The sequence below is a fragment of the Ursus americanus genome, chromosome 8 (assembly GCF_024610735.1).
Source record: "Ursus americanus isolate L20-20 chromosome 8, mUrsAme1.1.p, whole genome shotgun sequence".
In the NCBI taxonomy this organism is placed as follows: Eukaryota; Metazoa; Chordata; class Mammalia; order Carnivora; family Ursidae; genus Ursus; species Ursus americanus.
Window position 1 is genome coordinate 42,102,078 of NC_142134.1, and position 27,320 is coordinate 42,129,397.

General features: G+C 47.1%; 1 protein-coding gene across 4 annotated transcripts in view; it reads right to left on the reverse strand.

The window, feature by feature from the left end:
- The window catches only part of KIT (KIT proto-oncogene, receptor tyrosine kinase), an 81,454-nt gene extending 54,753 nt beyond the window's left edge, over positions 1-26,701 (reverse strand). For 3 of the 4 annotated variants that reach the window (XM_045815888.2, XM_045815889.2, XM_045815887.2), the window contains exon 1: positions 26,549-26,701. In XM_045815888.2, coding sequence (XP_045671844.1) covers positions 26,549-26,615 — 67 coding nt within the window. In that variant the 5' untranslated portion in view covers positions 26,616-26,701. The remainder of the gene's footprint in view (positions 1-26,548) is intronic. The other variant, XM_045815890.2, reaches the window with a different exon arrangement.
- Between the last annotated feature and the right edge of the window lie 619 nt (positions 26,702-27,320).

The window sequence follows — 27,320 nt, forward strand, 5'->3', positions numbered from 1 at the left end:
ATTTCCAAAGGATTTTCTGGGTAAGAGAGAGTTCAGATGGATCTTTAACCTTGTAATACAGAGATTAAAGCACCTACATGGAACGAGTCATTGTTAAAATCTACTCAGGTTAGACCCAAGGTAAACAGTAAGTAATTGACACGATGTCCTCACTGTCTTAAGCATTTCCCTGCAATATTCCTATGTCTGCGAACTCAAAAACCACTTCCTTGGCATGGTGCAAATTTGTACTTAGTTCTTAAAAAAATGAAAGAAATTTTCTTTTTGCATGCCAGGGCGTGATACGACGTTAGGCACAGGATTTGTAGTAATTATACAAAATTTGTTTCAGTATTTGAGCCAGTGTATGGTCTCAAGCTGCAGCAATATACCACCGTAAAATGATCAGCCTTTGAAAGTCTGTTTAAAATCACAAAATAACGAAGACTTCACAGAACCACAGTGTTTAAAAAAGCAGCTCCTTAAGTATATTTCAATGTCGGTCTAATGATGATGAACTAATTGACAGAAGGGAACCAAAGGACAGGGAAATAAAAGCTGGAGCATTAGTCATTACTGGCAGAGAGAGGGATCAGTAACAAAGCAAGCACTTCTGAAACTGTCTTCATTGATGAAATGGTAACTGAGCTCCTACTATTTGTCCTGGGTGGGGTCAGGGCCCAGCAGGGAAAACAGACTCACAAGGAGAGAATTACCGCAGAATGAAGCCAGCACAGCAAACAGGGAAATGGGAGCGGGGAGAAGAGGGTCGGGAAAGGATTCTCAAAGCCCAAATTAAAGAATATGTGTGACCTGTCCAAGCCCAGGGGGAGAGGAGGAGAAAGGTCTATGAGGTGAGGGGAACCACAAGAGCAAATATCACAGACCTAGTTAAGGGCACAGTATCATTCAGAATCATGACAGCAGCAAGGTTCTGGGGGGGCAGGATCACTACAGGGCCCCCCTTTGTCACAGTAAGGGGGTGAGCCCACCCTGATGGGGAGCTTCTGATATGTGCTTGGGGGGACCCCTCAGGGAGCAGTGAAGGATAGTACTGAAGGGTAAGGGTCCTGGGGTGGGCTGGATCTGGGCACTGAAGAAGCAAGAGGAAGAAGGACAGACACCTGATTTGGGCTTAGGTGATGGGGACATGGGGTGCCAACACAATGGAGAAGGAGGAACAGATTTAGAAGCATATTTGGACCAGTAGGTGGCACTGGGACATCCTGAAAGTTTGGGCTGGGGATCAGGGGGTTGTGTCAGGGACACAAACATACCCACCAGTAGGTGATGAGGGGCGGGGGTGGTCACCAGTGGTGTCCATAAAATCATCCACGGAGGGGATGGGGAGTACAAATAGAGAGCACAGAAAGGAAATGACAGGTGCAAGGTGGCTGGAGTAGGGTAGAGATGGCAATGCCTCTGGTAAAGGAGAACCAGGAAATTCCGGTCAAGGTGGTGCAGAGGGACTTCTAGATGAATGCCAGAATCTCCGAGGACATGGCAGCAGGGAGGGGAGCAGAAGTGGACAGAGAACCAGCCGCACAACCCTCAGCACACAGGACTGGTCACTGACAGACATGAGGGGGATAGAGAGCCAGGCCATATCCTGCATCACTCATTAGAACCCTGGCCTTATGTGGGAATCGCCAACACCCCAGCCCCACCCCTGCACCCATCACACCAGGACCTCCTAGTGGTCCTACAGTCCTGGGATATGGGAGAATAGGAGCCTTGACTGCACATGCTGTTGGGGGAGAGCAACCCTGGGGCCAGCCGGGGGCAGGGGAAGCAGGGGGAGGGAGGGCTCTTGGAGCTGGAGAGCATGGGAGGCAGCGGCTCCCAGAGGGCTCTGAGTGAGAATGGGGAACACAGAAGAATGGGAGGCAGGGACAGAGAGAGGAGTGATGAAGGGAAGCCCAAAAAGCGGAACCTGCCCCAGGGTCCTGTGCTGCTGATGCCTGACCTCAGGGGTTGACACATGCGGCCGCAAGGTGCATGAGCCCATTTGGGGTTTAAAGGCACCAAAGCCAAGGTGAAAACACTATGTTCCAGGGTCCTCTTTTCAGAAATATATCTGTGGCACAAAGGGGCCAGTGGTAGGACATGTGGGTCCTGAATCCTCATGGATGGCCAAGGAAGACCGGTTCACCAGGCTCCCCGATGCTACAAAGGGATGGCCCGCCATAAGCAGGGGTGCTCTCCTCTGGGCAGGCAGGGTCAGGCCACATCACATCACCCCCATCCTACCTTCTCACCCACTCACCTTTCTGTGGGCTTTGCAGCCTGGGTGGATTCACCTGTGGTTTGGGCCCTTCCTGCCTCCGCTACAGAGAGTGGTTTCCTCTTAGGGGCCGAGTCAGCTCCTCTATTTTCTGCCTTAACCACAGAACCAGTAAGGTGCGTGCTTGGAGAAACCCAGCACTGCTATGTCACCTGTGCTGCTGACCCTCTCCTGGAGTATTTGCATTTCTTGCTTTTCCAGCTCTTACTGGGACCCCAGGCTCAAGCACGCACAGCCCGTCCTCTGCTGCACTTCCCCACTCAGATCCCTCAGCACTGGACCACCGGGAGTGTCACCAGAGTTGGGACCCCCGATTCCATCCTCCCACTATTTCCTGATTCACAAGGATGCCCTCTGGTGGCAAGAGAAGACCCCCCCGCCCCCACAGCTATTTTTGCTGTTTGAAAAGCACACCCCAAGATCAAGGAGATGTTAAATATTCTGCTTGCTTCTAAGAAACTCACTAAAGAGGACCTGGCAGCGAAGATTCAAACTTCCACTAAATGCCTTTTAAAGATAGGACATCTGTCACAGCTTTTCTCAGGTTGGAGGAGGCTAGCAAAATTATTAATTGGTTTCTGCTAAGATAGGCAATATTTGTATGCTTTAGATAAAATGTATAACAGCCTACTTTTGCTCTTGAGCAGTTAGTGAAGGGTGTGAAGGGGACAAAATGTAATGGTGGGAAAACACACAAGTTGTGGATTTGAAATCTTGGGCAAGTCACTGAGGTTCTCTAGGACTTGGTCTCCTCTTCTGAAAAATTATAAAGAGGCCATCAAGAACTCCAGGATTCTAGGATCTGTAATTAAATACTTAGACCACATGAGGGTCACGATGCAGTGGCTGGACTCAGCTAACTGTGGCAAGAATGAGGAGCGGTGATTCTCTTCCGATATAAATGTAACGAGTCACAGACTTTGTTTTAAAACTATTGCGTGGGGGCGCCTGGGTTGCATAGCTGTTAAGCGTCTGCCTTCGGCTCAGGGCGTGATCCCAGCGATCTGGGATGGAGCCCCACATCAGGCTCTTCTGCTATGAGCCTGCTTCTTCCTCTCCCACTCCCCCTGCTTGTGTTCCCTCTCTCGCTGGCTGTCTCTATCTCTGTCGAATAAATAAATAAAATCTTTAAAAAAATAAAAAAAATAAAAAAAAATAAAACTACTGCGTGAACACAGAATTAGAAGGGCCTATCCGTGGACTCCGATCCCTGGTCCTTCCATCTTACAAAGTGAACAGAAAATGCGGCGATGTCCGATCAGTCAACACCGAAAGAAGGGCCCGTCTCAGCTGATTATTTTGCACGATTTCTTCTAGCTACGCATAGCGCGCCAGCAGCAGCTTTCACAGGACGACTTAATACACTTCCTACTCACTCATCCTAAGAATACAAGCCAATGCCGGAGGAAGCAGGACTTCCTCTTTCGATCTCAAAGACACACAGGGAGAGGAAACCTTGATCCGCCATTATGCAGTTGGTCTTTGGGGAATCAGATAAGGTCTGGATTTGACAAGCACAATATACGAGGATCCATCCCCGCCACAGAAAAGAGGAACTTTCTCATTTCCAGGGGGTTTTTCCCAATAGCCCAGCACAGCTCCTATGGTAAATAGGCAGATTTCCGTGTTTCTGAGTTCTGGAAAGCACTTACTGAAATCAGAACCAGATAAGAAGCATTAAGGATTTGAATACAATAACCACCACCCGGCCCTCGCCACCTGCGAAGTTGGGGGGGTGGTGGGGGAGCTCTTGACCTCTTGCAATGTTAACTTCCGTCACTTAAAGAAGGACTGGGGGAACAAAGTGAAAAGGAACAGGGCAAAAAGAGCATGGGGGCAGGTCAACCATCCTAGTGAGAGGCCAGCTTTAGCCCAAGACCTACCCAGCACCAAGGACGAGCCGGTGCGCGTGTCTCAGCTCAAGCTGACCCTTCAGGCTGCACGCTCCACACAGCGACGCTGCAGCTGACCGTTGCACGATTTCGCAGAAGGACATACTGGGCACAAACTGCCTTCACATGAGCACTGTCCTGGGCACGTGGGGCAGCGTGGGCCCGTGTGGACACTGGGAGCTCCAAAGCTGACTCACCGGGAACTGAGAATTCCTCAAAATGCCAGCTCCCTGGTTCAGGGGGGGAAAGGAGGTTGTGCTCGCAGCAAATGAAAATGTGAAGAAATAATACTACATGCCAATCATAAACTCTAGCTCTCATTCCATAGCATCTAATCCTGATGACGTCAAATAAAACGCCAATAAGTAAGGGGCGGGCTTGTCAGTATTTACAAAACATAAATATATGCCAGTGGGGTACTTTTATTTCTGTTGTGGCAAAATAGATAGAACATAAAATCTATCATTTTAACCATTTTTAATTATGCAATTGAGTGGCATTAAATATATTTACAATGTTGTACAACTAACACCCCTATCCACCTCCAGAACTTTATCATTGAAACTTTGTACCCACAGAACAGAAACTCCCCAAACCACCACCACCCGCCCCCAGCCCCTGCCAACCACCATTCCTACTTTCTGTCTCTACGAACTGACTGGTCTAGAAACCTCACTGAAGTGGACCCATAAAATATTTGTCCTTTGGTGTCCTGCTTATTTAAATCAGCTTACTGTCTCCAAGGTTCTTCCATGTATTAGCAGGTGTCAACACTTCCTTTCTAACCCTTCGCCATTTTCCACTGTATGTACGTCCCATATTCGTCTGTATCCGTTCATCCTGACATTTGGGTTCATTTCCTAAGGCACCTTGTCTCCAAACGTGATCTATGTTTTTGAAAGGCTTCCCTGATTTTCCAGTTCTAAAAAACGCTAGGAATTATGCTTGGCTCAAATAGGTATTTAAGCTCATTTTCACCATAACGGGTAAATCAATAAATTTTACTGGTGAATAAATTCTAAATCCTGCTTTTAATGGACCTGTCAGATAAGGGAAATTGCACCTTCCCCTCCATCCCATACACAGACCAGACAGAACATTTTTTCCTTCTGTTTCCACTTTCAAAATGTCGTTTTATAGCCACAGGGCTGGTTTATACCAAAGGAAGTAAAAACAAAAGTATTAATTTTTTTTAAAAGGGAATTTTTCTGAGGCGGTGGCCACAGAAAAAGTTACCAGCATTGGTAACCGTCTTGCAAACAGACTTGACTTAGCGGGGACAACAGTTTAGCTGCAACTGGGGATAACAAGCGGAGAGGAATCCCCTCTCCTCTCTTCACAGAATAGGTAGAAACCTACAGAAAGCCCCGTTTGATTTGCCTTTGTGTTACCTTGCCAAGAAGAGGTTCTGATTTTAGGTGCTAGACAGAGTCAACTTCCAAGAAGGCCGATGAGTTTTAAGGGTCTGCGTTGAATCTGAAAAATTCAGATTAAGGTTGAGGGTGAAAGCAAGACCCTCAGAGGTGTCCCTCCTTGGAGTGAGGTCCCACGCTACAGGAAAGGGGGGGAACCACGCTGGGGTGGAGGGCAGAAGGCATTCATTCTGGGTGGCTTCAATGCTCTCGTAAATTACAAGGCAGAGTCTCCTTCAGATGGCTCTTCCGGGAGGCACGTTAGTAACTTACTCTCAAATGGTTCAGAAAAAAAAGAATATGGATATACACAAAGGAACTGTGTCAAAATGTTAACAATTAGAGAGTCTAGGTGAAGGGTATCCTGGAGTTCTTTGTACTAATCTTGCAACTTCTATTAACTTTATTCAGCAGTATTTTAAAGTCTAGAAGCCAGCTCAGAGCCTGGCCATGATGGTGCTTCTCTGACCTTCTGGGAGCAAGGGAAGCAACAGGAATGGGACGATGAGAGGTGATGGTTTTGGAGCCAGACAAGCATGAATTCCAATCCAAGCTATGTGAGACATTGGGGGAAACTCCTTGACCTTTCCGAGCCTCAGTTTTCACAGCTCTAACTGGCGGTAAGATAGTTCAGGATTCCTACCTCCTCTCCAAGTCCTACGTGCACCTTGCAGCAGTAAATGGTCCTATTACTACTACTTGCTATGATGCCTTGACAGCAACGGAGGAGGGCAAGGGAGTACCCGAGAAAACATTAGAGCCACGCTGGGATCCAGAACGGGCAGAAGAGAAGGGGAAGGTGGCATGATTGCAGTTAGGAGGGAAAATGGCATCTGATAGACAAGGATACATGCACCAAAACATAGAATTATAGCCATGTGCACTCTCCACACTGCTGGCCAGCTCAGCAGATTAGAGCTATTCTGATTACAGCTCTTGGGAGTAAGAAATTGTGTTCATGACTTTTGTTCCAAAACATACTGCATGTATTATATTCACTTAATCTAAAAGAAGTTTACAATAGGTATGAGAGAGTATGTTGTATCTCAAATATAAAAAAAAACACAAAACTACAACTACACACCATAATCAACAACTTTACAAACAGGCAACAGATCAGTTCTATTAAAAGCAAGATTCCCAAAAGCATGTCAGCATCTTTACCCGCTGGGTCTTGAAAACCCTATCTTAAAAAAAAAAAAAAAAATTGAGCCCTCCTTCTCAATATATGTATTTTTATAAATTATACACATGCAGGCTATTGGTAATCCTATTAAATATCAGCACCGCTTACTTACTGTCTTATTTGAGACAAATGCCCCCACCTTGAAGCTGTTGCCTCAGGGAAGCAAATGCCATGCTTTCTCCTAGAACAGAAATGACAAACCCGGCTTTATCCAGGTCAAGACAAACCGACTAAAATAAGGCAAAGGAGGCCATCTCTGTTCTTCTCGTAAATGGACTTGGAAGTGGGTGGGCATACATACAGTGCCCCAGCATCAAGCTCTGTGAGCTAAGCAGGCAGCCCTTCTTCGAGGCTCCGAGGGGAGAAGGGAGGGACAAGGGTCATTTCCCTGAAATGTCTCAGATGCCACCTTTACCATTCCAGTGCTGGCTTCTGGCACCCGTATTATGAATGTCTCCAAGATAGGAGGATTTGTCACCGTTCCCATCCCCCCGGGAAGTAATACTCAAGAACTTCTTCTCTTGGGTGTCCCAAAAGCCAGACCCCAAATTAGAATCAGGTTACGAGAGTTCGCTGCCACCCGGCAAGGGGCTGCGGCAACTGATCCTATAAATAAAACTTAGGAGGTGACACCTCTCTCCAACCGCATACATTAAGCAGCCCGATGACCCAGGGATAAGAAGGGGACTGTCCCCCCCACAATCCATTCATTCATTCATCTAAAAATACTTACTGAATGTTTGCTCCTTGCTGGGCCCTTGGGCAGCAAGGGAATAAGCGAGGACTATTCCCCTCGTGCAATTTCTATTTGGCTCCACGGATGAGCAATAAAGCAGTACCGATACAATTGTATAATTACAATGTGATGAGGGTGATGAAATGCACTGTACAGTGAGAACTGACCTGACCCACCCTGGGGGGCCGAAAAGCTGCGCAAAGGCAACATGCCGGTTGGGGTCTGGTTGGGGTCTGGCGTGCACTAGACAGGGAGCACCGTGGGCCCCGGGATGCCGGCACAGGGACGGCTCCTGCAGAGGCCACAGCGCCAAGGAGCAGGACACCTGTAAGGAGTGACGAAAGCACGGACAGCCGAGGTGACGGCAGGTGCTGTGTGCAAAACAGAGACGCCCAGGAGACACGGGACGCCTGGAGGGGGCTCTACCTGGGCTGAATCAGACAGAGCCACGATCGTATCTGTCCTTTCACAACACCACCTCAGGGCGCCGGGCTGGCTCAGCGGGTGACACCACCCACTCCTGGTTTCGGCTCAGGTCATGACTTCAAGGCCCTGGGGTCAAGCCCACATGGGGCTCCTGCTCAGTGGGGGGTCTGCTTCAGATCCTTTCTCCCTCTCCCTCTGCCCTTCCCTGCTCACGCACACTCTCTCTCTCCCATATATAAATAAAATCTTTAAAAAATAAAATAAAATAAATACAATGCAATACCCCCTCTAGAGGGGCCTTCCTGTCCCCCCTCCCCCACATGCGCACCTTCTTCTGAAGGCCCCCTGCCGCCTCTACAGAGGCACCATCCCACAGCACTGCGATCGTCTGTTTTCCTGTCTGGACTAATCGAAATTCATATCTATCTTTTTAGTGCAACAGAAAGAGAACGGAGACTTGCACCCTGGTCTGACATTCGGGAGGCCACACGAGCTTTAACTTTTCAATGATCACTGCCCTGACGCTGTGACAAAGCCCCACGGACTGTAAGACCACAGGTTCGCAAACCTCAGCCTGTACCAGAGTCACCTGGAAAGCTGTTAAGACGGACCGCTGGGCCCTGCTCGGAGCTTCCCATTTCAGCAGGTCTGGGTGGGGAAGGAGAGTCTGCATTTCTGAGAAGTCCCAGGTGATGCCCCTGCTGCGGTCCAGGACCACACATGGAGAAGCAGGTACTCCCCAACCCCCCAAGACCATCAGCTACCAAAGGAAACCCACAGCATTAGTGCAGCAAATAAACAAACAAACAAAAAAAGAGAGAGAGAGAGAAAAGAAAAGGAAAAAAAAATTGTACCAGTATCTGTATCTTGGAAGTCAAAGCAAACCTACAAAAAACAGATTTTCTTGAGTGAGCAAATCTGCCTGGCTTTTACACCTAGAAATCGGCCTCGCACTGGGTCCCCCTGACAAGCTTTGGCAGACACTCGGGCACAGATTTCTCGAATCCCCAAGCTTTAGAAGTGGGAAATGTTGCAGAATTCACCAGTCACAGCTACAGGACTCCAGAACAGTGACACTGGGTGGCAAATACAACTTCTGCAGCACATCAGACCTCAATCTGGTGCACTCCGTCTGAGGGCCCGAGCCCAAGCCCACACAGCCCATGCTGATCCTGTGGGGCCTCCCAGCTCCCATTTGCAGTGGGTGAGAATCTGTTCCTCCCCAGAGGGTCTGTGTTCCTGCACGCGGCCCTATCACATCACAGACATGTCTTGGTGAGGAGTCGGATACCATCCACCAATTTTCTCAATTGCTAATCAGAAAATTGCTGCAATAGTTAATTCTGCAGTCATTTTACATTTGAAAAAAAATAATAAAAAATAATTAGACCAAAACAATCACACTGGGCTAAAAGCACACTAATGGACAAAATTCGTTTATTCAAATTTGTTGCGACATTCATCAGAACGCTTGCTGGTCAATTTGCTTAATGAGTGCTCACTTGTCCCTTAATCTTTCTTGGGTGACATTCACTCACAGCAACACATTAAGCCTGCTACCCTTTTGCAAAGAATTCTTCATGACCAGCTCTGTTTTCAGAATGATTTCTTCTTATCTCTTCATAGCAAATAAGAGGAAATGTCTGAAATGATCTTACTCTGTTTTCCAGAATTTTTTTTTAAAGTTTTCCAATATGTCCATTGAGAAAGTTTTACTCCTTCCTATATGACTTTACAATAATGGCTAACCTTAAAAGCAGGGGGGCTAAAGAGGCCAATTCTATAACTGGAAACTTCTAGTAGGTAATTTAAATCAATGGCCAACTAAAGGAAATTCAAGTTGGAGGAAAGAAATTAAGTATTTTTGGAAATCTATATTAATATTATGTCAAGCCCTGGAAGCATTTTTTTTTTCAAATGACTATAATTAAAGATACGCAAATTTTTTATGGGAGAAAAAAAGCTTAAAGTGAAAAATACACCTAATTAGGTAATGATTACATCTTTATTAGATGGTATTAAAAGTATTAATGTGGTTTAATGCTTTTAAAACCATAAAATAGCATTCTCTCCTTCGGAACTCAAGGACTAGTACACCAAACAAAGCCGAAAGGGTGTCACTTTTTATACATTTCCCTCAGAAACAACAGGTCAGACAGGAGCTTCCTGGTACCCTGAGGATTTCAACCATTACATTTTGTCATAAGTAAGCTTAGAAGTTAATGCTAGGTACACCATCAAGTGTTCGGTTCCAGTTTTCAGAAAGCTGCAAGCACTAACTTTTCTCTCTATAACACATTTTTAATAACTTATTTTGGAAGAACATTATTTTTAAAGTCAGCTACCAGTGATGTTTTAAGACTTTGCTGCTTTGGTCCCGAAAAGGTTACCAAATCTTATGTTAAAAAGTCTACATAGGGGCACCTGGGTGGCTCAGTCGGTTAGGTGTCTGCCTTCAGCTAGGGCATGATCCCAGGGTCCTAGGATGGAGTCCCACATCGGGCTCCCTGCTCAGCCGAGAGTCTGCTTCTCCCTCCACCCCCCACTCATGCTCTCTCAAATAAATAAAATCTAAAAAAAAAAAAAAAAAAGTCTATGTAGATTCTGGGAAGGTGGCTACAGTGGTAGCAACCTAATTATTGATCTCCCCCACCCGCACCCACCCCAACCATAAAAAGAGACAAACAGAGCAGCACCAAAAACCCAGGAACAATATCTACAACAGAACCAGCGGATAAGGTATTCCCATGAACCCTATAAATGAGAAGATGAGGACAATCAACAGCTTCAAGAACTTCCATTAGATACTCTCTGGAAAGTTCGGGGAGCCATTCTGAGAATACCCATGCAAACTGGTCGATGGCTTTGCAGGTTCTAATTTCACTGTTAAGTGCAGAGGGAATTATGATCCATGTATGTCTAAGTGCTGGAATGTTCTAGGTTGGGGGAGGTCAGATTCTTATGAATGAACTAGAAAGGAGAAAGCCCCATAGGAAGGGGAAACTGCTGGGGATGAATCCAAGAAAAGCAAAACAGGGAGAAAGTTTGGGGTGGGCAGGCGGGTATGGGGACCAAAAATGAAAGATCTTAGACTGCTGAAAAGTAGAGTCCACACACCACTCCATGCAAACAATGTAAGTGGTACTCTAGAACTGTGCAACTAGAAAAGCTATACTGGCCCCACGAAAAAATACAGGAAAACTCATGTTGAGCAACAGAGAAGAACCACAGCTGACTTCCAAATAGTTACTTAAAGAAAAAACAAGGAGCAGAATGACATTCCCAGTATAGACAATAAAATCATGCCAGAAAGAAAGAAAACAGATGTAAACTCCAACCCAGCATTTCAAAACAAGCTAAAAGAAATTAAATCAAAGAAGCTATGAAGAACCACATAAACCAGAATTTTTTAAACCCAGATATCAGTTGATCAGAGAAAATGGAAGATTTGAGTTAAAGAAGGTAAAGAACTAAGGAAAGAATTAGATATAAAAGGAAAAAAATCATTTCAGAAATGAAAGGTTATTTTTAAAAAAAAAAGCACAAAGAGCAAATAAAATGAACAGTGCCTTAAAAGAACTGGAAGATGGAGAAGAACAAAATGTTTTAATTCACATAAATTACGAAGACGCTAAAAACATTTGGGAGGAAGTGATCCACATAGAAGACAGGCAAAGAAGATCTAACACACACACAACGGGAGTTCCTGAAGCCGGAGCAAAAGAATAGGGCACATAGTAAAAGCTGTGCCACGAGCAAACCTTCCTGGGTAATTACATATTTCAGTGGCGTATCACGTCCCTAGAAAAATCAACACAGAGCAGCCAGCACTGTCAACTACCACTGGACTTCAAAGAATAAAAGTAAAACACATTCCTTTGGGTAGCTAGGCAAACATACCAAGTTAAACGTGAGGCAAAGAAAATCAGATTGTCAGCAGACTTTGACAACACTTTATGGCAAAAGACAGTACCGTAAAATATTAAAGATACTTGCACAAAGAAAAGATGAGCCAAGGATTTTATATCAGCCAACCTGACTTTGAAGTATAAAGGCGACAGATGAGCTCTTACGAACACAGAATGCAGGGAATACATCCCGTGAGTGCTTCCTGAGGCATCAAGCAGAAAACCAACCTGCCAGGAAAGACAGGACAGAAGGACCAGTGGCCAGCATCAAATATGTATTTACGAGTAGAAAAAAAGAGTGGTAACAAAGGAGACAGCAGAATATATGATTATGATATATTCTGATAAAGCAATTTTAGTATAGCTATCAGGAAAATTAGGGGAGGGAAGAGTATCTGAAAAGTAGCATATGCTCCCTGATTGTACAGATAGTCACTGGGGTGAAAGGATATTGCTTCAAATGCCAAGCTGGAGGGGGGAGGGGGGAGAAGAAAGAACAGGCTTCTAGCTAATTTAAATGTCACTCACAGGAGGAAACCAACAGAAAACAGCACACCCTCCCAAGAGCAAAACAAGGGTATTATAAAAAGGTATCAGCATAAAACAACCAGTAGGGTGAAAAAATACAAATCTTTGCCAGTACCCAAAGGTACACCAAAAAAAGAAAGTGAAATAACAGAAGAACACACCAATTATTAAGTAGTTTTATTGGGGATCAAACCTGAATATGACCAAACCTCTAAATCACCAATTTACAGGACACACAGGGACCAGAGAGGACGTGAGCCACCACCACAGGAATGCAATCAGCAGACTGAGCAGAATTCAGACTGTGGAAAACTGCACAGGCCAAGTACTCAGTTTCTTCCACAAAAATGGGAGAATAGGACCTATCATAAATAAGAAATGGGGGCACCTGGGTGGCTTGGGTGGTTGGGCGTCTGCCTTTGGCTCGGGTCATGGTCTCCAGGTCCTGGGATCGAGCCCCATGTCAGGCTCCCAGCTCAGTGGGGAGTATGCTTCTCCCTCTCCCGATGCCTCCTCTCTCCCTGCTTGTACTCTCTCTGTCTCTCAATCTCTCTCTCAAATGAATAAATAAAATCTTTTAAAAATAAATAAATAAATAAGAAATGACTTAAAGACCACATCAACCAATTGCAATGTGGGAATCTCATTTGGATTTTATCAAATGTGTACATATTTGTGTGTGTATATATATTTATATATTTGTAGATTTATTTTATTTCAGTAGGGGAAATGTGAACACTGGATTATCAACAACACTGTGGAATTATATTGACTTGGAAGGCTGTGACATCTGCATTATCATTATGTTTAGGGGAAGGGAATTGTATTTCAGAGCTAGATGCTGAAAACATTTATAGATGAAATCCCACGATGCATGAGATATGCTTCAAAATAATGGGAGGATGAAGTGGACAGAGATGAGGCAGAAAGGCTGGTTGCTGATCCAACTGGGGAAGCTGGACGACAGGTATAGGAAGGTTCATTACACTACTACCTACGTCTGAAACGTCCCCATGATTTATATACTTAGATATATATACACACACACATATGTGTGTATACATATATGTATATAGTTCATTCTTTTTTAAGAGAGAGAGAGAACAAACAAGTGCATGGGAGGGGGTTTTAGGGAGAGGAAAGAGAGACTCTTAAGCAGGCTCTGAAGGCTCGATCTCACGACCCTGAGATCATGACCTGAGCCCAAATCAAGGGCTGGGCGCTTAACCAACTGAGCCAGCCGGGCACCTCTGTAATTTATTTATTTTAAAGTTAATGTGAGGTTCAATTGCTCCATCTTTTTTTTTTTTTTTAAAGATTTATTTATTTTGGAGAGAGAGAGTACGTGTGTGAGCAGGGGGTGGGGGGGTGGGGCTGTGGTGTGCAGGGGGAGAGAGAACCTCAAGCAGATTCCCTGATTACCAGATGAGCATGGAGCCTGACACAGGGCCGGTCTCAACGCTCTGAGACTGTGACCTGAGCAGAAACCCAGAATCGGGCGCTAAACCAACTGAGCCGCCCAGGCGCTCCTCAACTGTTCCATCTTAAAATAAAATGGTTACCACTAGGTTTTCAAACCACTCAAGGAATAGTCTAAAAGTTCTAGGTACCCTACTTTTTTTTTTTTTTAAACCTTTCTCTAGTTAACTGATAGCAAACTTAAACAGGGTCTATTTAAACTAGGCCCTGAAATTCTCACCCAAAACAGTCGGTACTAACCAGTGATGACCTCACTGGACAGAAAGAATTCTCTGACTTACAAACACGAGTCTTTTGTCAAACCTGGGGCAAGGGTATGACAGCAACGGATTCCGTAATTACTTCAGTACCCACACTTGTGCAGCTCAAGCTGGTCGTTTCATCGAAATTGTTAGCTGACCTCCTACCAGGCCCCCGAGGAATCTTGAAGTCCTTCCACCAAAGCTGTATCACTGGGGATATACCTTCTTGCCCACAACTCAAAGGGGTACCACTGTCCATCGCTGGACAGTCGGTATCTTGGATTCCTTCCAGCTAATCAACACTAACAATACCAAAGGCAATAACAGTCCTACTCCATGCCCAAGAACTGACAGAGAAGAACTTTCCAGTCCTCAGGAGTTCAACAGGGTCAATTCTCATTTGGGGGAGTCCTTGATTTGAAACCAGAGAGCTTATCACTTCATAGATCTCCGAAAGACCACTCTCAGGCCAAAATGCAGAAAGTCAGCTGAAGCCAAGCTGCTGTCACCTCACCCAGGCCACCTACAGTAACGGGAGAGTGGGGCATGATGCCCAGAATACCTGTCAGCCGCTGACCAGTGGGACACAAAGTGCCATCAGTGGAGTGTAGTTATTATTAAATCCAACGATGGTCCAATTTTAACAAGAAAAGGATGAATTTTAAAAGGAAGCAAAGAGCCTCTAGTCCTTGGAGACATCCTGAAGAGCACTCAGCCTGGACCCCTGAAGCATCTCTCTCAGCTGTGAAAAAGCATTCTGGTACATTCCGAGAAAAAGGATTCCAAGCCTCCAGACTGACAACACACTGGGGCACAGGAAAGTCTCCCCGAAATCCGGAAAGTGAAGACACCTGTCTGTGCTCCCCCCATGTTACACACACTTGATTCAACCCCCTTTGGTGAGTCCTTCCAGGAACACCAGCTCAAGTGGCTCCCCACTCTGGACTACAGAGACTGGGGCGGTGAAAAGCTGCAACAGCACTGAGGGGCTCAGCCCTTCCCAGGGCAGGACCTGTGGCAGACAGAACTCAAGGGACCCACATCTTCAAAACCTCCCACTGAGTCGGCCCCTGGCCCCCCTCCCCCGTTTCTCTTCTTGCCCTGTTCTGGTTTGCCTTCTCCGGCCCCTCCCTCCCCATGAACCTAGTCCCCGCTGACCCTCTGAGAAACCCTACCTTTCTCAGCTTCCTTCCTTAATTGACCATAATGTGGAACCGAAATAAATCTAAATTAAGCTGCTTTCTATGAGAGACCCTAGGCTTTCTTTTCTTTCTGGGCTCTTTGGGGGAGCCTGGGCTCATGAGACAGAAAGAATTCACTGGAACAGAAGCCCCAAGATGACGAGACTTTTTGCTTGGTGTGTTCACTGCTATGCCCCCTCCCCCAGTGATTTAATAATTATTTATGAACAAATCTGTGAATTCCTACTGTGTAAGGTCAGTCTGAAAGATACTAGGAGGGACCAAGAGAGAAGCTATGAGACTTAAGCACTACAGTTTTATGGCCAGAGCTGCTGCTCCAGATTTCCGGTGGGGAGACAGAGGCCGGCTACACCGGCCACGGACCGTCCTCACGTGCGGGCACTGGACCACCTCAGCCCTCCAGCATCCACTCCCCCGGCCACCCTCTCTCCTGCAGGCAGTCATCCTGAAGCTAAGGTGATCATTTTAAATAATATCCCCTGAAAATGCAGAAATGTAAATTAGGCTACACATTCAGATCTACTAAAAAATTCATAAACCCTTCTACATATGCTAGTTTATTTTAAAAAGCAAAAGGGGGGGTTCTTTTTTTTTTTACGAAAGTGGTGCATTTTGGTTGAGCTAGAAAGGTATCTACTATTTGCCTGCAGTAAATATCCTGACGCTACTGTGATAAGTAGGAAGAAAACATTCCCACATCCCCAATTAAGCATTTTCAAGCGGCTATTCGAATGACGTATTTTGAATGAAGAATCTGGGTTCAATTTAACAATGACATAAAGCCTAATGACCAGCCCGTGTGGTTTTTACCAGGCCATTTCTTAAAATGAAGGTCTTCCCAAGGTGCGCGGACTCAATGTCGCCCATTAAAAAAGAAATCTGTGAAAACTAGAATGGAAATGCATTTAAAACATTTTACAAACCAAAAAACCGAGTTACTTTAAAAGTACCTGTAGTCTTTCCAAGTAGAATAATTCTCCCTTTTTTTAAACACGCTCTTGTTTTCTCTCAAACCTGCACCAGCCAAGTAGAGTAAGAGAGAGCCAATGCCCCCACCCCCCACCACACTTACAAAATCGCCAGTGTTTTCCCCAGAAGCCAAATCTATATTAGATTCCTTTCTATAAATACCTCTCTCCAATAAAAAGACACACCAAATAATTTCCAAAGTTCTTTGTGAGAATACCTCCTTTGTTCTAACTCCGCTAAGCAAGCCCGCTGCCTACAGAGGTCATTCTATGTAAATCACTGGCAGCCCGGGATTGTTTTGTAGAATTTTATAAACACCCTTTGAAATAACCTGAGTCACCTGGGGTAAATCCAAAAGAAGCTAGATATTTTGCCTCACTCAGGAACTTAAAGATACAAGAAAAGGAGTAAGTATGGGTTTCTCCTCTTTTCATTTTCCCTATTATTTTTTCCCACTTGGTCAGGAACAAGGCACTCCCCTGGTGAGTACCACCACACACCCTTTCTTTACGCGATTGACTTTTCCTCCACCAACAGCCACCGCCCCACCCATGGCTCACTGCTTTTGCGAGGCCAATACCCAGTGCCCCTAATTCCCTTCTAATTCCCCTCTAATGCAGGGCTGGAGAACCCGGGGCAGGATCTCCAGATGTCCTAAACCATACAGGACCCTTATTATCAAGGTTGGGAGGTTTGGGGCTTGTTACTGTTTCTTTTTGGAGTGGGTTTGTTTTTTGTTTTTTGTTTTTTTTAATGAATGGATTTATGCATACTGCTACATGCCTGGAATATCATTTTACTAAATATTTAAAATCTGCTAATAAGAACCAAAACCCATCTATTACCGCTATCGCATGTGGAGCCTACGGAAACTGTAATCTTGGCTGGCGGTGAGGAGGTACGAAGGTGAGGGAGGGTAATTAGTCCTGGACTTAAAAGCAACTCCAAGTACATATCCGTGGACCTACTCTTGATTTCCATTGTACATACATTATGTGTAATACATGCAAAAGTAAGGTCTGTACTTTTCCATTTTTTTTAAAGTTGATTTCTCTGAATAAGTAACTACTTGACCAGATTACACTTAACAAAAATCTCCCCACATATGGTATCGTAGGAAATACTGCAATTACTGACGAATTTAAAAAAAAAAAAAATCCTAGAAATTACCCAATCTCATCTTCCAGTAGATTCTTTCCAATAGGAGTCTTCTGGCTAACCGAAACCCTTTCCTTTCAGATTCACACCTTACCCAATTCCTGAACCAAGATTTAACTTGGGCCCCAGATCTTCCTCTGACTCAGCCCCTCTCCTCCAGAAATGATGCCTAGTCCTTCTAATCCAAGGGTAATGAATATGCATGCATCTTGGCTTCTGGACCAGGACTGTTATTTAAATCTTATTACAAATCCTATTACATTAGCGCTGACCCCAGCCCTTATCTTCCCGAAGCTCCCAGACTCCTCAAAGGCAGGGATCACATCTCAGACATCATCACACATTTCAACCTGACAAGTGAAGTGGCGTAGTCAACTAGAAGCTGTTGAACTGCAATTTCATTTCCACCACCTTCCCCCCGCCGGACGGCTGGCTGATCTGGTATGTGCCATTGAGCCATGACCATGAAGTGACCAAAGGGAAAGAGCAGATGGGAAGGGAAGTCAGGGTGGTGGGTAAACCACAGAGCGAACAATCCATCCCTGAGCAATCAAGGGAGAAGGACTTCCTTCATCCTTACAGATCTCTCGGCCCACATGCAGCATGGCTGGCTTTCTCTCAAAATTACCAGTCAGTTGGGGGATCACAGAGCACGATCGTTCTTTGGTTAGGGTTAATTATGATCAATGACCGATGTCTCTATACCTCGAAACTTCCTTTTGCTTCTCTTCCTTTGGCACTCGGCTTACGTGATCACACTGCACCATCCATTCTGTGGTTGGATACCCCCAACCCCCAACAGATCAATAACCCAAGTTTAAGCTGTGGGTTCTTTATTGGCTATTTTCAATATAGTCAAAAATTGTGAAGAGTTCATGGATGTGTTAGAGTCAAACCAGAATTTAGAGAAACACTCTGCCCAAAGCCCAGGCAGGGAAGAAGGAAAAACGGCTGGTTATTTTATTTAGAAAAGGTTTCAGGCGGGCCCTTAAAGGGTCATCAAACCAGCTGAGGTAAGCAGGACCTAACTATTTCAAAGTGACAATTACATGGCTTTCCTCATACTTGCAGCAAAGACCCTATAACTAACCCTCGTAATGCAACAAAGTATTTTCCAAGCCTCCAATCAAAGAATCCCCCCCCAAAAAGAATCTCAATTTCCTTCTGGGGCAATTTAAACTATTCTCATTTTGTCCCATTCTTCATTCACACACTACAAATATTTGAACACTGTCATTCCCAAAAACTTCCTCACCTTATCTTCTCCAGCTTAATAAATCCAATTTCTTTAAGTTGCCTTCAAAGGGCCTATTTGCCAAAGCTTTAATCAACTGTGTCCTCCTCCCTCAAACCCACAATGTCCATTCTGTTCTCTGAGGAAGCCAATGAACACCCTTTAAAAATGGCTTAACGCGGAGAAGAAATGCAGAATGAGCTTCCTGCTATATATTTGTTTTCATGAAAATTTACTTTCATTGTGACTGATCCACAACACACAATTCTTTAAAAATCCCCAAATCCTACCATTACTATTACACAGCCATGTTCTGTTGACTTTTGGGGTATAGTTTTGCCCTCACGTGGACCTGACCCTAACAAGAATCTCATTTGTATCTACCATCGTGTCTGTGAAATTGAGTTTCAAATGAAGACAGCCTGTAAACAGTCAATAAATAAGTACAACAGAGACCCATATCATATTCCTCCCCTCAAACGGGCTGCTGCTCCTCTGGTTTTATTTTCCATTTATTTCATAGTACCCCCAGTCCTCCCAGTTACCCATGTCTACGGGAATGCCTGCTCCCCCCTTCCCCTCAATCTCATCCATGCCTGACACATCCAAGACGCCCGTGAATTTGCCAAGTGAATGAAGTCGGCCACCTTTACCTTCCTCATGTCTTCTAAATGTTTTCCCTTCTATCCAGAGCACATACTCTCACACCCAGGCCCTCACCCCTTCACCCAGAGACCACCTAAAGAGTATGACCGTCCCTCTACCCAGCTCCCCATCAACACATAGCTCAGCCATGAGACGGACCATCCCCAATGAGGCCCCTGAAAAACTCTCCCTTAGATATTTGTACACCCACGTTCACAGCAGCATTATTCAGAACAGCCAAAGGGGGAGGCATAACAAAATATGGTACAAACTAACACATGTGCATATGCAGACACACGTACACATATCCATACATTTCCTTCCTTAAAAAGCAAGGAAACTCTAACATATGTTACAACATGGATGAACCTTGAAGACATTATGCTAAGTGAAACAAGCCAGACACAACGACAAATACTGAATGATTCCACCTATATGAGGTCCCTAGAGTAGTCGAATTCATAAATACAGAAAACAGAATGATGGTTGCCAGGGGCCGGGGGAGGGGTGACAGGGAGTGTTTAATGGGCGCAGAGTTTGTTTTGCAAGATGGAAAGTGTTCTGGAGATGGGTTGCACAACGACGTGAATGTACCTGACACTATGGAACCTTACACCTCAAAATGATTAAGACAGTTAATGTTATGTGTATTTTACTAAAATGTAAACACACACACTCACACACACACACACACACACACACACACACACACACGTTACGTGCGTGCGCCCGCGCACCTCCCTGAGTCTTGGTTACCCACCGCAAGGGGGTGTCCAAGTTTTCGGAGCAGGTTGGGGACTGGATGCAAAGAATGGTGGAGCGAGCAGCCCTGACTTAGTCAGCACAACCCACAGGGCCACTCCTGGGTCAGGTCCCCCTTAGCCCTGACCTCAAAGCTCTTTTCAGAATCCGGACCAAACTCAACACTAAATACACCCTCCCTGGGATGTTCCTCGAGGCTAATCCAAGAGCCCACCTTTCCAGCCTCTTCCCCTCCAATTTCCGGACCCACCCCAACCATCATACTACCTGAAAGACTGAACAATCCTCAGATAAGATCTTAAGTCTTGTCCCCTGTTCCCACAGCTTTCTTCCAACGGAAGCCTCAACTACAGACACTCTATCCCCTAACACACAGAAATTAATGTCAGATATTATCTCCCACATGGACACTTCTACTGATCTCTGATCTCTATCATCTGCCCACCAAGACATAAACTCCTGTCCTTTGAAATCCTGCCTGAGCACTCTGCGCTTCTTTTGACACCAAATTCGCTTTAAATCGGAGGCTGTGCTCTTAGTCCACCCCTCCCCCACCCCTAGCCCACATCTGTCCTCCCCGCAAGCACCGAGGCCTAGGGATTGACAGATTTTCCTTAAGGCCCTTTCTGAAATGTTTACTGAGCATTTACTGTGTTCAAAGTCCTGTACAAGGGCTGGAGAACAGGACATGATAACCATGTATGTGTCTAGCCTGGGGCAATGGCCGAGTTCAGCCTGGTCCCTCACTCCTAGGGAAGGCAGTCACAGAAAAGCCCCTCACTCCTAAGGTGCTTTCAATGCCACTTTACAAGGTAATAGGGTTCCTGGACGCTTACTTATTTTCCTTGAGAAAATGGCCCTTTTACAAAACTTTCCCCTCCTCAACTCTCATCCAGAAATCTGTATCCACTGAAACGGGCTAAGAATAAGGTGAAACAAAGAACCAGTGAGAACTACACATTGCCACTAGGAGTGGATTTTTTTTAAAAAACTAGACATTAAATGTATACATTTCATCCTACTACTAAAACAAAACAAACACCACTCTGCCTAATCTGGTTTTAATTCATTTCCAATTTTTTTTTCTAAGAGACAAAGCTGAAAGAGGCACATAAAATCAGCCTGATATGGAGTCCCCATGCTGTCCCCACGAGGGACACCATGCTAGGCACGTTATGTGGATGATCTCACTTACTCTTTTGGGGAGCCCATGCCACCACCCCTGGGTCACACATGAAGAACCGAAGCCTCCAGAGAAGCAGCATTTTCTCCCAGAGCTGGCAAAGGGCCAAACTGGATAAAAACCCAGACTGTCCGTTTCAGAGCCCAAGGTCTTAACTCTGATGCCACCTGCCCTGGATAACAAATTAGCCTAAAGTTTGCAAGTGTTGAAAACCTAGCTGTCATAGAAGGATGTTCTGGGAGATACCTAACCAACTGTGTCGAAACCAAAACGTAAGCATGGAGGCTAAGGCAGAAGATGAATGGGAGAATCAGCAGATGTGAATGTTTTCATTGGAGAAATCTTCTGGGTTGTTTTTCTTTCTGGGGGGGCAAAAAAAAAAAAAAAAAAGTCCAAGATCTGTTCAGTCTCGAGTAGTGCTTCCCAACTCAAAAGCTATATGAAATGCGAAACAAAAATTAAAGCTGATTTCACATTAAAAGCCATCATGTTAGTACTTACTGATACCTGCCTGCAAAGATGACAGAAGAGAAACTGTCAAATTCTACATACAGAGCTCACTCACTTATGAGGTGCCTGTCCCATCCCAGACCCTGTGCCAGGCATCTGTACAAGAGTTTCTTTCTGATTTTTAGGACAACCATATTAGAGTGGGCACTATGCCATGTTAGGAATAACAAGAAGTCCTATTTTACAGATAATAATTATGACTGACACGTATTGAGCTTGTAGGAGAAGCGTGCCAGGCAGCACCATTCTAAAAACTCTCTATGTAGAAACACATTTACTGGCACAGAATGATTAAGGAATCTGCCAAAGTCACACAGCTGAAACTAAGACGAAAAAGTAACTTCAGCAGGGTAAGCGACTTGCTCCCAGGCCCCAAGGGTGTCAGCCATGAAGCTAGCAGACTGATACAAGGCTGTCTACACTCCTTAGGCCTGTGCTCTGTGCACCAGGTACCTGTGTGGTCCCACGGACGCTCACCAGGGCCTAAGGCTAAATGCCTGCATGTGTAAGGGCTGGCCCTGGAGCGGTATCTCCTGGAGTCTCCTAAACAGCACAGGTCCCATCGAGAGGGGCAGAGTTCAGTTCTTCAAAAGAATAGAGAAATTGAGATCCTGACATAAATTCTCCAGATTTTAAGTACTGCCTTGGTGTTTTCCTAAAAAGCATCCCGGGGGGGAGGGTGGGGGAATGACAAACATGTCAGCCAGTAACCTCTACCTATTTACAGTCTGAAGTCAAAAGATGAGCTGTCTCAGGGGCGCCTGGGTGGCGCAGTCCTTAAGAGTCTGCCTTCGGCTCAGGGCGTGATCCCGGCATTACGGGATTGAGCCCCACATCAGGCTCCTCCGCTGTGAGCCTGCTTCTTCCTCTCCCACTCCCCCTGCTTGTGTTCCCTTTCTCGCTGGCTGTCTCTCTCTGTCACAAATAAATAAATAAATCTTTAAAAAAAAAAAAAAAAAAAAGATGAGCTGTCTCAGGTCCCAAATGCCCCAAATCAGAGATCCTAGGCCAGGCTTCCTCAAAGTGCCCTCCTTGCAACAAAGATTTACACCGGCTTTGCCCTAGCTTCACACCTGTATCTTTGCTCACTCCCTGGTAGGCACTCCTCACCCTGGACTTGCAGTCAGGAAGCTACCCATTTGAGTTCCAGAGGCTGCCTATGAAAGGCTGCATACTTAAGATCCCTTCCCAAGTCTTTCAATCCCTTATTTTGAAAGTTAACCACACATGAATATGGCAAAATAAAGCACTTCCCTCGGTCCCAGCCTGTCCACCGGCTGTTAAACTAAATCCATTCTGCAGCCTTGACCACGGCCTTTGAGGGGTTCCCATCCTGCAAGGCCAGCTTCAAGAATTCCGCTTGGACACTGTGGCTCATTTCCTGGTGTCCTTTAATCAGCTGGGGGGAGACTTGAGGAAATGAGTCAAATCCTAAGGGCAACTTCTAGCAGCCGTCAACAACGGCAGCAAAATCCATCACCACCACCACCACATCCGTCCCTAAACGCGCTACCAGGGAAGCCCCACTAAACACTTGGCACACTTCTGAGAATTTGTCTTGGGCTAGGAGTGGGAAACTGCCCTTCTCTACCTCACTGTGCCCATTCGGGGTAAATGACCAGTGGTATTAACTCATTCCTCAAAGTCTGCTCTTCCACAAGTATGCCACAAGTATAGAATAATGCTAAGAGCAGTTTTATTTTTTGGAGAAGGGGATGGAAAAAATCTCAACTGACCTCCACCATTATTTTAGAGACAGCTCATCTTCATTTCTGAGGGCCTTTGGAATGGGACAGCGAACACCTACAGTCCTCTTGCCCAGGGTCAGCTGCCTACATACTTCCAGGGAAGCTACATTTAATGACTCCCCTCCCCGGTGAATACCTCCCTTAGAACTGAGAACACGAAGACATCCTAAGACAGGCAATCCTAGGTCTTTTTTACCAAAATTTGGAAGGTAATGACCTTGAGCATCCTGTATTCCCAGAACGTCCGACAATACCCTGGCCTGTAGCATGTGCTTCCTGAATAGTTTCAAATGAATCTCACAACTGAATCTATTAAGGCACGTGAATGGATATACAGTCGGGTATATATGTGGGGCTAATGCCGGGTTTCACCACTGATTATTTTGTAACTGACTAATTCTCAGCCAGTTTCTCCAGCTATAAAATGGTAAGGGATGGTAAGAGTACGACCTCCAGGGCTTTACACGGCGTAAAGCCCCCCTTCCCCAGCATGGGCGCGGCCCAGGTTTGAATAAAGAACAACAACTATGTACAACACACGAAGTGAAATTTAAGGCACATCAGAAAATGTGTTGCAATAACACAGCATACATAATTTATCAAGTCGTAAGAAAAAAAATGTGTGGATGAGTGGGAAAGACCAGAATGGGGATAAATGACTTCTGGGATCCCTTTACAAGACCATCATATTATTCTCAACAGGATAAGAACCAAAATGTCCCGGGCCAGCTGCTGGGTATGACTTTGGCCTCACACCTGCAGGAACAAGGGGAAAGTATGATTCACCATTCCCTGCGGGCTCATCTTGCTGGGCTCAGGAATCGTCAATACCGAGGGCAGTGGGGATGGAGGGTCCTAAAGGGTTGGCACCTCCTTGATTGAATTCCAAGGGAAACTAGGCAAACCTGTGTGGATGGAGGAGAGAGCAGGATAAACCACACCTCCCTGCATTAGCGAGGGGTCGACCAGTAGCATACCAGGAGTGGTCCCTGTAACCAGGAGAGGCAGAAGAATTTCAGGGAGACAAAAAGGAATCAGGAAAAGAATTCAGAAAAACTGTAGTCTACACTCAGAACACTGGAAAAGGAGAATTTGGGACCCAAAGGATCCTTCATGATGCAGATGCCTCACCGTCCTCTTGAGAAAATTGGGATCTCCAGAATTTAAACGACCTGCCAAGGGCACACAGCTAATAAATGCTGGAAAAGGAGAACCAGAAGGGCAGCTCAAGGCTCTGTCACTATACCATACTGCCCCCCAGGAGTCAGACCTTAAAATTCCCTCTGCCAAAAATCTACTGGATGGAGAAGGAATAATTATGAGGAAGAAGGAAGCAACGAATTCATTTAATGTTTAAAAAGGGAGCTATTCTGTGTGGTCTGTCTTTCTAGTGCCGTATTCGGTCCGTACACATACCGTAACTGAAATTAAAAATACCAAGGCACAAAGACGTAAGAACCAAACGTGTCATTTGAAGCTTAAGCGGTCAAATCCGCCACGGAATCCGGGCACACACTAATGACCCCCCCCCCCCCCGCGCGCCCACGGTCCAGATGCAACGCCTCCCTTCCTCCACAGGAAAGCCCTCACAATGCCTTTCAAGCCTGGGAGTGGAGAGGCTGCACCTTGAGACTTTATGGAAAACGGACCAGTGGTCAATTGAGCACCACGATAGTTCCTAGCGACGCTTCGCTTTTAAGCCCTTAAATTCCAGTTCAGACTCACTTTCTGTCCTTGCATCATCGGGGTAGCCTTAAAGGTTTTTAAAAACTGACCTGGGAGAGAGCAGGGTTTCAAGGGTTAGCAGGGCGACCTGCACTCGCTCGCGCACTAGCGACACCCAGAAAAAAAGGGGCAGGGAATCTGACCGAGGGCTTCCAGGAGCCTGCAAATCCTCCTCCTCCACCTTCAGCCCCAAGTTCCCGCGCAGACAGAACCGGATTTTCATTACAGCTTTCAGATCCAAGTAAGATTTGCAGAAAGTTCCACTCCATCTCCCACCCCCGCCCCAGGCGGCCCTTAAGTAGTGTAGCTATCACGTGGGAAAGGGTGCTGCAAATCTCAAAATTCCCAAAGAAAACGGGCACCCGAAATTACTGGTCGCAGACAGCGATTCCAGCGGCTTGCAGAGCCCCGCCAGCCTGTCCGGGCATACTGGCGGAGCCCGGGAGGCGGCCGGGTGGAGGACCTGAGCGTCCCAGCGCACTGTCCCTGCCTCCTCCGGGAGCAGGCGGCAAACGCAGCCACCAGCCGCTCGGAGGCGCGTGGCAGGAAAGCAACTGCACCGCGGCGGAAAGGGGCGAGCCTCTGGCAGGGGATTTACAACAGCAAAAAGTCTGCAACCTAGCGGCTGCTTTCCGCACGCCCTGTCCAAGTTGTCCCCGTAGCCGCCACCTCTAGGTTCGCGGGTCTGGCCCCACAGCCTCACGCCGCGCGCTCCCCGGGCAAAATGCCTATCCAGGGGGCCCGGGGACGCCGCGAGGAGAGGAGGCAGCGGGTCTGTCCCCAGATCTGAGCCACAAAGAGCGCCCGCGGTTTGGAAAGCGGCAGCCGCGGAGCAAAGAAAAGGCTCTCCAACTTTGCCCTCGGCGCGGCTAAGAACCTGCGGGCTGCTCGTCCAGTGCGCCGGTCACACACGCGCAACTTTTAACAAAAGGAAGCAGCGGCCGCGCCTCGCACGGCGGAGATAACGCGCTGGGTGCGGACCCCGGACCCGCCCGCCTCGGCCCCCGCGTATCCTCCGCACAAAAGCAACCCCGAACTAGCACGCAGCCTGCAGCCGCACCTCACCCACTCCTGAGCCCCCTCGCTGCCCTCCTTTCCGCACGACCCCCAGCTCAGCGCCCTCGCCACCAGCGGCAGGGGCTCCTCGCGCAGGTGAGCGAGGCAGGGCGCAGGAGAGTCCCGGCAACGCCTCGAACCTTCCCGGAGCCTGAAAAGCACGGGCACTGGAGGGCCGTCAGCCACCCCTGCTGACGAACCCCCCCCAACGGGTTCGAGCCCTCGGGGGCACAAGCTACACCGGGGCGGGGGGCGCGGCCCGGGTGCCCGGGGCGCTCTCCCACCTGGCTGGACGCGGAACAGGAGGAGCAGGACGCAGAGAAAATCCCAGGCGCCGTGAGCGCCTCTCATCGCGGTGGCTGCGCTGGGATCGGAGCTCCGTTCCACGTTCTGCTCTCGCCCAAGTGCACAGAGCGCGGCAAAGCCGAGCCCCCAGAGCCGCGAGCGCCGAGCAGCGGCCCCTCCTCCCAGTGCCCTCCCCCTGCGCGCCGGCCACGCCCCTTCTCCGAGCCCCTCCTCGCCTCCCCTCCCTCCCTCGCTCCCGGGTCTCGCTCCCTCCCGGTGGCGTCTGGCCTCTGCTCCTTCGACGTGCTAATCCCCGGGGGCTGAGCCGTCGGGGAGGAGGAGGGCGTGCGGGCCCTCGCCGCCTGCTCCTGGCCCCGGAGCCCCTTCATCTCTCTACCTCTCCTCCTCCCTTGTGATGTGGTCGGGGGCCCGAGGCGGTTCCCAGACGAGGGGGGTGCTGCCCGCGCGCTTTGTGAAGCCCGGCACCCAGCGCACATTAGGGCACCGGCCCGCCACCTGGCAGGTGCTCCCCAGACAATAAAGGTCCGCCGCCCGGCCCTCGAGCACGCTCCCGAGGGAAGAGAAGAGACGCCGCGGGGGGCGGAGGTGGTGCGGGAACCAACAGGAATTGGGGCGCGGGGGATTAGGAATTAGGCCCCGACATTCTTTTCCATTCCTGTTAATCGAGGAGGGGGGCAAGCTAGGCACCTGACACCATGGTAAAATGCTGAGCCGGGGCATAGGTAATTATGCTCAGTTTCTCCACCTGCT